Source organism: Microtus pennsylvanicus, chromosome 11 (assembly GCF_037038515.1).
Source record: "Microtus pennsylvanicus isolate mMicPen1 chromosome 11, mMicPen1.hap1, whole genome shotgun sequence".
Taxonomy (NCBI): domain Eukaryota; kingdom Metazoa; phylum Chordata; class Mammalia; order Rodentia; family Cricetidae; genus Microtus; species Microtus pennsylvanicus.
In genome coordinates, this window is record NC_134589.1 from 86,317,973 (window position 1) to 86,330,157 (window position 12,185).

Sequence of the window (12,185 nt, forward strand, 5' to 3'; positions counted from 1 at the left end):
AAGCTAAGGGACCGTCTACAAAACAACAGAGCAACATGCCCATCATGCATGTCAGGGTCCTGAAAACATGAAGAACACACAGCTCCACACAAAGTGCAGTCTCAAGTCGAAAAGTGTCAGTGGGAAAAAAGGATGAGATATGGATAAACCCAATGGTTTAGCTAGTAATATTGTAGCCATGCAAATTTCCTGGTTTCGATTACTTTTCTACAGTTTCACAAGTTTTAACATTAAGGAAAACTGGGCAAGAGGTATACATGAGCCCTCCACATTAGTTTTGCAACTTTTCTGTAACTTTAAAGTTATTAATTACAGGTTTAGAGAAACCCTCCAGTGTCCTGTTGATAAGCCTTCTGTTAGCTACTTTTTTCTTAATTTAAAATAACAACAGAACCCATGAGTGTGTTTAAAAGGCTAGCCTAAGTTGTCTTTAAGCCAGAATAACACTCCATTGTCTCAGTCTGTGAATGGGGAATTCAATGCTGTCCCTCCCTGAGAACAAAGGAAGAAGAGGTAACCACCAAGGCATCTGAAGGCAGGGCGGAGTCCCCCACTTTCTCTGAGGAGGGGGTTTCATCTTGTCCTCTAGCTCCCATTCATCTCCTTAAAACAGCTCTCTTAATCACTCCAGTTGGCAAAAAGGAACCCTAAAAATTCCTAAATTCTGCCCCCCTAAGAAGGTTTGACCTCATGGTCCCAACAGTGTGCGCCTCCTTGTCCCCTTCCAGGAGATGATGGACATAGTCAAAGCCATCTACGACATGATGGGGAAATACACCTATCCTGTGCTCAAAGAGGATACTCCCAGGCAGCATGTGGATGTCTTCTTCCAGGTATGTACGCACCTGCGCACAGGCTTATACTGATGGATAGGAGATGTTCTTTGTGAGGCAGACCAGTGTGTGTTACAGAAGAGAACAGAGGGTATGATGTCATTAACTATAAATGCTACAGTCTATAAAAACTCTCAGATTCTCTCCTTGAGTAGAGAAGAGTTTGTTCGTCGCATCCCCTTACTTTCTGAGCACGTCTGTCTGGGGTGCAAAGGGGAATGAATGGAATCTATTAAAAACCATTAAACCGGTAAAGCCAGACTGCAAGATCCCCAACTGGAGCATTTAGTTAAGGATAGGTGGACACTGCTCATGATTCAGTGGAGAAGTGGTGTCCTTAATTTAAAAAAAAAATTCTAACAATATAAAGTATTTTTTAAAAAAAATGCCAGCTCACTCTAATCCAAGCCTCCCACTTTGCAGCTAAGAAAAGAGATCTCTCTGATATCTTGAAAAATTACACAGAAAATCCTCACAGAGATAGACCAGAACCTTTTGTGCCCGGCATTCTTTCTGCCAGATAGAGAAGCCAGCAGAAAATATGTGGAACAGGTTCTGTGGTTGGGAATGGGCTTAGTGTACTCCAAGATTCATGGGAGCCTGGTCGTCAGCATGGCAGTGTTTAAGGTCATGGAATCCTTAATGAATGGGGCTGATGGGAGGTGACTGGGTCCTCAAGACACTGCCTCAGAGATGCGAGTGCTGCAGATGCTATGAGCCAGAACTGAATAAGCAAGGCTGCTCCGTCCTCATTCTCTGGCTTCCTGTTTGGCTGTGTGACTTCTTTCACCTGTGCCCACTAAAATGATGCCATCCTTCATGAGGCTTTTGCCAGACAGAAACTGGTGTCGAGCTCTTAATCCTCTAGAACAATAAGAAGAGGCCTCCTTTCTTTCTACAACACCCAGCCTCAGCCTTTTGCTGTAGTAACAGAAACAGACTACTCCATGTTGGGATGCCTCCAGAACAATAATGTAGCAATAAGGTTAGTGTTGGGACCAATCTTTTGAAGTAAGGAAGCTCACGAGGACCATCATACTGTAACGAGGAACGAACTAACTAGCAAAAGACCATTGTAACTCTGGGCTTAACACAGAGAAAATTCTGAAATGTGAAATTCCAGGTTCTTTAGAGATCTCTCTATTGTGTCTTTCAGAAAATGGATAAAAATAAAGATGGCATCGTAACTTTAGATGAATTTCTTGAATCCTGTCAGGAGGTAAGGATGGATCTAGGGACACAATTGCTCTGGGCTTTGAGATCTGGAGCATGGAGACTATAGGGGAAGGACCTGAAATCTTCACACACCTGCAACCCTAGACTCAGAAGCCCAGCGCAGCAGCTCCACGCCCCAGCCTGGCCTGCTCAGCACAGGACTGAGCAGAAGAAGCACAGGTCTAGGAGATGTGAAGGCCAGAAAGCCTCCATAGAATGAGATTTGCCAAATAGGTGAAGCCTGTCCTTCTCGATGCCTCTGTGTCTGTTCCTCAGATGCAAAGAACAGCTGGAAGACCTTCAACACAATTCTCAATCCAGTGGCATAGGACTGCCTAAGGTTCTTCCAAAAGTGTGTCTGCAAACTACAATTCCAGACACTCTAGAAATTGCCATCATGATGCAAATACTCAGTACCAAGGCTGCTAGGACTTGCTCATGCAAAACCAGACTCCTTGTGCAGGTGGGGGCTGCACAGGTCAGAGCCCAGGCTTGCCTTGTGCACACTGCTAAGGAGACACTGCACCACTGTTCCCTGGACCGTGCTTTGGTTAAGTCTCATGAATAAATTGGCACGGCTGGGCACTGAGCTGGAAATAGTTGCTTTGTCTCCTTAAAAGGTTTATAGTCCACCTCATTCCACAAAAGCACAGCCTAAGCGCCCCTAACGCATAGAGCACCAACCAAGCTTCAGTCACATGAAAACCCTCCTGGCAGATGCTCCACCTGACAGCGTTCCAGACTGCTAATAATTAGGACAGGCTGACCACGGACTACTTTGTTTGTTTGGTTTGGTTTTGCCTTTTTTTTTTCTTTTTTTGAGACAGGGTTTCTCAGTGTAATAGTTCTGGCTGTCCTGGAACTCTCTCTGTAGACCAGGCTGGCCTCAAACTCACAGAGATCTGTCTGCCTCTTCCTCTACCTCTGCCCCTGCCTCCCGAGTGCTGGAATTAAAGGCCTGGGCCACCACCGCCTGGCTCGACACTGGTCTCTTTTTACTGACCCTTACCATTGTCCTAGAGTGTCCTTGTTGAGCTTGGTGTTTACCCATTAGTTGTCTGGGGATCCCAAGGGACTTACTAGGAACCCCGAAGGAAGCACACTGAGGTAGAGAGTAGAATCGGGCCAGCAGCAGCACCTGTGGAGTTAGAAATGTTTCAGTATTTCATCATGTGGACAGGCTAAGCAGCTGTGTCTGTCATACCCATTTCAAGAAGAGAAGACGGGGCACTACAATGTTAAGAATATGGCTAACGCTACAGTGAGTGACAGAGATGGGGTTTAAACTCTGCTGTGCTAATGTCACACACCATGCCTGACAGAAGTGCTCTTTCCTGACTTTCAGATGAGAGTGGTTTTTGGAGCTTGTTCCTCACACAAAAACCATCCACGGTGATTCTGTATGTAACTCATTTTTTCCACCACCTTGCCATTGGTGGAGATTATATTCAACCATACTGTATACCCAGGGAAACTAAGACCCAGACAGGTTGAGTACCATGGGTAGGAAGTGAAAGGTTCCAGGCTTGAAAACAAACTGCCTAACTCCAGAACCCATAGCAACTTACAAAGATTAGGATCCTCACAATCAACTTTGTCTCTCTGATTTTTCTCTAACTTTAAACTCAGTGGGATGCACACACGCACACACAGGGTCAATTTCTTTGACTACTACTTCAGCTAAGCATTGCTTTACATCTCACAAAGTTTAATATTTCATAGTTTCACTATATTTTAGATCAAAATGTAGAAGTTTGGTATTTAATATGCAAAGATTTAAGAACTTTACACCTTCAATATTTATACCTTAGAAATCTGGGCATGGTGGTCACACCTTTAATCCCAGCACTCGGGAGACAGGGGCAGGTAGAGCTCTGTGAGTTTGAGGCCAGCCTGGTCTACAGAGTGAGTTCCAGGACAGCTAGCGCTGTTACACAGAGAAACCCTGTCTCCAAAAAACAAAACAAACAAACAAAATAACCCTGATAATTGCTTACCAAGGTTAAGTAAAAAGAGAAATATGTTTAAATCCTCAAATTGTTAAGATCAGAAATAAAAATAATAACATCTACTTCCAGTTTTCTGATATTTAAAAAAAACCTTTTTAGTAAATTTGACAATTTGTGTAAGATGTATGAATTCCTTACAAAGCATATCTTATCAAAACTAATACAAAAAGAAAACAAAAATGTAAATAGCCCTATGTCTTAAAGACAATGAATCTGTAATTTAAAACTTTACCCTAAAGAAAATGACAGGCTTAAATAGTTTATATTGGTGCATTCTTGTAAACATTTAAGGAAGAAATGATATTAATCTCAAGGAATAGAGAATAAAAGAGGACCTTCTCAGCTTGATTGATGAGGCTATCACAACCCTAAGATGGGATGTTGCAAGGTTGGTTTAACACCCAAGAATTAGTCAGTATAATTAATTACAATAATAGAATAAACAGGAAAAATTTTGATCTACTCCACGGATATGGAAAATCATTTGATACAACACATTGACAGAGCATCTTAAAGAAAGACAACGCACTGTTCCACTGGGTCATTTTTCTCTCCTGAATGTCAAAGCACTAGCTAGATCTTTGCCTCTTGTTCCCTGCATGTAACGAACGCTGCTGCAGATTTCTCATAGTATGGGACCCCCACTCTTGAGATTTTCTTGAGTACTGCACACTCAGGCTAGAGCCTCGGACAGGTCTAACAGTCTTCTCTCCGCCACTCTCTTCCCAGGATGACAACATCATGAGGTCTCTACAGCTGTTCCAAAACGTTATGTAATGAAGGACACTCACGATCCTGCTCTCAGAGACACTGAACAAACACCTCAACGCCCTGATCTGCCCTTGTTCTGATTTTACACACCAACTCTTGGGACAGAAATACCTTTTACACTTTGGAAGAATTCTCTGCTGAAGACTTTCTACAAAACCTGGAACCGCGTGGCTCAGTCTCTGATTGCCAACTCGTTCTCCTTCCTCCTCTTGAGAGAGACGAGATGAAACCCGAGTTTGTTTCAGAAGCATGCCCATCTCTTCATGCTGCTGCCCTGTGGAAGGCCCCTCTGCTCGAGCTTAAACAGTAGTGCACAATTTTATGCTTACATGTCCCCAACTCACTGCCTCCAAGTCAGGCAGACCCAGAGGAATCTGGAATCCAGAGGACCTGAGCCAAATGTCCACCATCCTCTGGTGGCTTCCCAAGCCAACGTGCCTGTTTCTCTTCCTCTGGTGGGAAGAAAGAGTGTTATGCAGAACAATTAGAGTTTATTGTGACAAGATTGGGAGAAGGCAGCACCTAACACATGTAGAATAGGACAGAATTATCAAGCATGGTGTCATCAGATGACCCAAACTGCTCATGTCTTTTGTTTCCAGAGGTGGAGAGTAATAATTCTCCCACACTAGCATCCGTGCTCATAGAGCAAGTCTCTTAACACGCCCGGGAGGGGAACCATTGCCCAGTGGTCTGGCCCTTCTCTCCATTCATCCCCTGCTCAAGCCCACACTGCATGTCCCTCCCAGAACGTCCAGAATGCCTGTGAAATGCTGTACTTTTATACCCTGTTCTAATCAATAAACAGAACTATTTCGTACACTCTCAATCATTTCTTCCATGACTCCGTTGCTCAGGAGAGGTAAGTTATGACAAGGAATAGTTAGTCCATCCATTTGGATTACTAATAACCATGGGGTTACTAGTACTTTCTTGGGGCCACAGTGTCCTAACCCTTAGCCCACCCTCAGTAGCATCCAGTTCAAATGCAGATACTATGACCATATGTAACTGCAACTCCAAGACAAAGCCTTTCACAACATCTCCTTTCTAACAAGATTGCCCCTCCCAAGACTCCAAGATGGAAAGCCCCAGAGCCCCATGTGTAACAGTTGGGGTTACAGAGCTGAAAAGAAGGACCAGGCCTCTCTACTGAGGAGGGGGAGTCCAAAGACTGAGCAAGGAGTTTCGTCTCATAACCATAAAATGATTATTTGGGTTCAGCATAATGTATATTATTTTTTCCAGTAATAGCTCATTAAAATTTTTCTAACAACATTCTTGAAAAGATTTAAGGAGGCACTATTACCTGTCAAAGGCTGCCTTACAAGTTTTATAGGCATTCTCTTATTTCATGCCCGTGGAAGAACATTGCAGAAGGTAGGTTCTTGGTTTTACTTTTGAGAACCCTGAAGCTTTGATGGTAAGGGGGGCATTCCTCATACAGCACTCCTACTCTGTGAGAGGAATCCCCTTGATCCGAGAAACTGAGAGCGTTTCCCACAAATGTCGTCAGTTAAGAGAGACACCGTGCTCTCGTTTAATCTCTGTCACAGCGACAAATGCCACGACCAAAAGCAACTCGGGAAGAAAGGGGGGTTATTTCACCTTGTGCTAAAGCAGGCACTGAGACAGACACCATGGAGGAATGATGCTTGCTGGCTTGCTTCCTGGCTCCCTCTGCAGCTCCAGTTCAGCTGCCTTCCTTGCACAGTCCAGGCCCACTTGTTGAAGGATGCTGTCATCCATAATCAGCAACCAAGAAAATGTCCCCCATGGCGTGCCATAGGCCAATCGAATGGCGATAATTCTTTAACTGAAGTTGCCTTGGCCCAAGTATGTCTAGGTTTGTGTCAAACTGACAATACCATGACACTTGGTATTCTTCAAGGCCATGTATCAGATGAGGGAATTGGCAGACAGAAGATAGATGACTCTGGCAGCTGGGGACAGGCTACCGCAACACCTGTGTGCATGTGTGCACAGTACCAGTCTGGTGGCCACTGGCTATCTTCTTTCGCAGTTTGGTCCACAGCTTTGTTCCTCTATTTGAGTGTCTTGAGTGCAGTCATATGACCCTATAAGATGGCTAGACATGTGACTTATCCCAGTCACACATCCTCCTGGACCCAAACTGAGCATCTATAGTCATGGCCCCTTATGTGGTCCATGTTACATCACTAAGCTAAATGATGTTCAGTGATTCTCTGACCTAGCTGTGCCTCAGAGACACCTGGGGAATTTCTGAAAAATACTGATGCCTAGGCCCCACCCAATGTCAAAGAATAATCTCTAAAGATGAGGCCTGGATATTAGCATCTTTAGACAGTGCCCAGAGAGTAGTGTATATACAAGGCTAAGATGGGAAACTGTCCATATCCTTCACTAGAATGGAACTCATGACCTGAACCACTCATGCCCATAGCAACTGAGTCATGGTAGAATGAGACCTGGGTTAGGCCAAACTACAAGAATTTCAAAACTGGCACGGGGAATAATAGGACAAGGATACTCTCTCTTCTGGGCATGAAAAGGAAGAGCCGTGCCCTAGGATGTGCTGGTAGCTAGGAATTCCAAGAATTTTTCTGCCAACCGAAGGGCTAATAAAGCAGACACCAGTCATACAAGGCAAGGTAGAGGTGTAGTAATAAAAGAAATTGAGCCCCTAAATGACATCATGAACCATCAAACCAAGCTGTGCATGAAGCAGGATAATTTGAGCTTCAAAGATGCTTGCACTAGATGCGGATGCAGTGAGCATTCCATACTATATCATCATCTCCTACAGGACAGGGAAGGGGATATTGTTTGAGATCCTAATGCAGAGCCATTATCCCAGAAGGATCTGGTCAGGATCTCTAATGGTGCCCTGAGCATCTGGCTACTTTAAGGCTCTCCAGGTTACACTACTGTGCACCTAAGGTTGAAGCTCCGCTCTAGGCTAAAGGAAGGGCTGGTACCTTTATCCCTGTGTTAACCAGGCCACCCACTAAAAGCTAACATGATCCCTGAGCATCCTGAGGATGTGTAGACACAAACTAGAGTGGGAAGATTCAAAACATTCCTTAGATTAATAATCAGATGTTTAATTAATAAAAAGCTGTTCTGGGCTGGCGGCATATTGTGACACCGAGGGCATTAGCCCTGTTCCAAGCTTGTCTTCCTGAATCACCCAGAAATGGTCACCATTTGCCAGTCAACTGTGTAGTAACCATGGTGGCCGCCTCATCCATATTCCCATTCCCTCAGCACTCACCATCACTGTGCAAGTGCGCTCAACTGCTACCAACTAGAAGTGCCAAGACTTCTAGTGCTGTCTCTGGCACAGATGCGCTCTAGCCACGAGAGTCCCATTCTGCCTGAGGGCAGGACAGGGCAGAACAAATAGATCATCAGTGTCTGCAATGAAAGGTCCTAACCCTATGACCACTGGGGTTAGGATGTGGATTAATGCCCCACATCCTTCCCCCTCAGTAGGGGATCGTGGAGGTCTCTTCTGTCTCCCAGCATCCTCAGTAACACTGCCCTCGATTTCCCACAGTAGTAACCTACAATCAATAAGATAGATATATGCCCTGCTTTCGTGAGCCTTATATTCTAGTGGGAGGAAACACAACAAAATTATTTTCAATGAAGAGAGTAAGGGTGCATCGTGATTGAGCCAAGGGTGGGTACTGTGTCCAGGGTAGGAAATGAGATGCCTCTGATAGCAGATAACTCAACTTGACGCTGCCTCCAGCTAAGAAATTCTCTATGCAACCATTTTGAGTCTTGCTATGGCTTGGCTATGTCTTGAATATGCCCCAACACACCCCCAAGTAATTGCTTGTTGGGACTGTAGTTCGCTATGGAAATATCAGGTGGCCTTAGGGTCTTTAAGATGGAGAAGGGGGGACACAATAACTAGGTCACTTGTTGTGTTGCTCTTGGAAGGAATGTATGTAATTCTCATGGGACCTTAGTTAGTTTTAGAGACAGATTTGTTATAAAAGAGCAAGCCTGTCTGCTGTCCACACACTGTCTTCTGGTCTTAAGTGTATGATCTTTCCCACTACCGATGTCATCTGCCATTGCAGCTTCATCAGAGAAAGTGAATCAAAAGGGCTCTCCGATTTGGGATTTTAGCCTTCAAAACTGTAACCTAAACAAATCTCTTTTCTTTAGGAAAGACCCAGCCTTCAAGATTTTGTTACAGGAACAGAAAGAGCCCTGTGAGCCGGGTATCCCAGGAATCTGTTTTGCAGATGAAAAGGTGATTCCTGGAAACACTGAAGTAGCTGCCTCCATAGCTGGCAGTAGGTTTAGCCAACCTCTAAAATCCACGCCAGTTTTCTTTCTGAGAGAGGCTGGAGCTCAGTCCTGGCTTTAATGACACACAAACACCAGAAGGTGTTGGAAAGCAGATGCCATGAAAGCTACTAGTAAAAGCAGCCACAAAAAAAGTCCAGAAAATCCAAACCAAATCTCTCTTTTTTAGGGGAAATGAAGCCAAGAACTTGTGCAAAGATGGCCATGTTTCTTGGAGCAGCTAAAACAAGATTTTGTTCCACATCAAAGCATAAGATCAACTCAACTGGCAGATTGCAACAAGCTTTGAGCTCTGGCCTATAACCTGGAGCTGGAGCCCTCTGAAGTCAGCAAACCCCCAGTGGTTGGGACTTTGAAGACTCATGAAATGATGGGGAGATGACTGCACTCCAGTTCCAAGTGTGAAGCACATGCAAGAAGAGTAAGCCAACCATTACCTCCCATATCCACGGCTGCAAGGACCGGCTTGGAAATAGACTTAAAACAGGAACCAATTTCAATACCCACAGTGCTAGGACTTTTGAGCAGAACAATGCAATGATGTTCTTCATTTTTTCTGTGGGACAATGTGAAATACGCAATCTACAGTTGGCCATTTTGTAATCTGAAGGGAAGCTAGCATGTAAATCAACATATGTCACAGGAAATAAAGGCAAAGAGATGTAGACTATTTTTGTTTGTTTGTTTTGTTTTTTGAGACATGGTCTCACTGTATTCTCTGGATAGCCTGGACCTTTCTATGTAGTCCAGGCTAGCCTCAAACTCACAGAGATCCACTTGCCTCTGGCTCCTGAGTGCAGGGATTAAAGGTGTGCCACCACGCCCTGTGAGAAGCAGGCTCTTGATGATGTCACTGAATTGCTAGCTCAAGCTTCCTGTGAAGCTGTGTGCCCCTCTAGTGTTTTGGGGAACATGCACAAACAAGTACCAATAAATTCCTTTTTCATTACATTAGAAAGTTTGCTTGGATCTTCTGTAATCTAAGTCTTGGCATATGCTGATTTAATGGCTAGTCTTAATTGTTAACGTGATAAAATCTGGAATCACCTGAAAAATAGTCTCAATGCATGAATGTGTAGATCAGGCTAGTCTGCGGGAATAGCTGTGGGGGATTATCCTGATTACATTAGAAACACCCACCCACTGTGAGTGGCACCATTCCCTAAACAGATAATCCTGAGCTGCATGAAGGTGGAGTCAGAAAGCTGAGCAAAAGCCTGCATGTGTTCTTTGCTCTCTGATGGCGAATGTGGTGTGACCAGCTCACTCCAGCTTCTGCAGCTATGGCAGACTGTAACCTGCACCTGCAGGCTAAAATAAACTCCTACCTACATTTCTTTCTTCAGGGTATTTTGCTGCAGCAGCTAGGAAAGAAGGAGCTAGGACACCACGCTACTCTTTCGTATGACACACGAGACAACAAAGCTCACAACAGCACAGTAAATCTGGGCAAGAAAGTTCAGCCTCACATCCCTCACACCGCTCTGCTGCCTATTGCATGCTCAGAATATAACAGCACAAGTTACTCACTGCACACTTACAACCTGCTAAATAGTTCTCCTCCTAAGTCCCCATCATCCATCATCACCTTGAGAGTGATTGTATTATTATCCCTGTTTACTATAAGGAAATCATAGCACAGAAGTTCCATAGCCAATATGATCAAATAAGTGGTAAAGAAGTGGCTTTAATTCAGAACTTTCTTCCATTCTTAATCACTGGCCCAGGAACTATCAAGTTCAACGTGCACCTGAAGTCAAATAGGTTGAGTGACAACACACAGGACACACAGTGTAAAGGACGCAGCTGAGACACAGACCTGGGGATTGCCACCATTTTGGATTGTGGATACAGGGCTACTGGACCTAACCATTTTCAAAAGAAAACTGAAAAAAATCTGGACTTGTAAATAAAACCTCCCCGTTTTCATATGGATGCCAACCAGATGTAGAGATACCACACAGAGCAAACTACACAAACTTAAGAGTTGAGCTTGGCCGAAAGGCTACCAAACTCTGCGCTGGTTTCCTCCACTAACAAACGACTGTTACGAGCCACGAGGTTGCGTGATTATCATCAGCAATTGAGAAATAGTGGCTCATGCCAGTGACTCTGTAATGTATTAACACGCTATGGTGGGCAGTCTGCATTGACAACTTGACTGTACTTAGAATCATCTAAGACATAACCTCTGGACATGTCTCCGAAGGCATTTCCAGAAAGGTTTAACTGTGGAGTGAAGTCTGTCATAATTTAAAAAGTGGAGTGAAAGAGAAAGATGCCATGTGACAGAGCTCATGTGTAGGGGCTATTTTACTGGGGGAAAGGGAATGAGAAAAGGGGGAAGGGAAGGGGGAAGACCAACCTCTGGAGACAGGAGAAGCAGAAGAGAAAGGGGGGAGAGAGATAGAAACAGAGAAACAAAGAGAGAAAAAGAGAAAGAGTGACGAGAGGTGGGCAAGGCAACGTAGCAATTGTGCACAGGGGGTGCTCTTAGTGGCTACAACTGAGGACATGTCCTGTCAGGACCCCAAGGGCAGACCAGCACAGATGCTAATACTCTCATACTCCTGCCGCCATAATGGACTGCATCCCTCTTTAAACTGTGAGACAAAGTAAACTAGTCCTCGAGTTGCCTCTGTCAGATCACAGCGACAAGAATAACTAGTATGGAAAATCGGTACCCATGAGTAAGGCTGTTGCTATGACTACTGACCGTGTGGTTCTTAGGCCATTGAGACTGGTTTCTGGAAGGAATGTGGAAAAGTGAGATGCAGGCTAGAAACGCCAAGAATCCTCAGAGTAAGCAGAGCCCACGGGACGTTCCGGTGAGAGTATGGAAGACCAGCACGCTGACAGAAACGCAGACAGCGGAGGCCCAGCCATGGGTTTCACAGGGGGACGATTCTGTTGAGAGCTCTGCTAGGGGCCTTTCATCTCAGAACCTGCCTGAGCGCTGCTATATTCTGAGAACTTCAGTGAGGCTGAATTCAAAAGTAATGTGCAAAACTTTTTTTGGCAGAAATTTCAAGACAGCTAGCATTCAGGC

General features: G+C 44.6%; 1 protein-coding gene across 5 annotated transcripts in view; it reads left to right on the plus strand.

Moving 5' to 3' along the window:
- Positions 1 to 5,648, plus strand: part of Kcnip1 (potassium voltage-gated channel interacting protein 1) — a 371,905-nt gene extending 366,257 nt beyond the window's left edge. For all 5 annotated transcript variants that reach the window (XM_075941347.1, XM_075941345.1, XM_075941348.1 and 2 more), the window contains 3 exons: positions 729 to 833; positions 1,990 to 2,052; positions 4,787 to 5,648. In XM_075941347.1, coding sequence (XP_075797462.1) covers positions 729 to 833; positions 1,990 to 2,052; positions 4,787 to 4,834 — 216 coding nt within the window. In that variant the 3' untranslated portion in view covers positions 4,835 to 5,648. The remainder of the gene's footprint in view (positions 1 to 728; positions 834 to 1,989; positions 2,053 to 4,786) is intronic.
- The last annotated feature ends 6,537 nt before the right edge of the window (positions 5,649 to 12,185 follow it).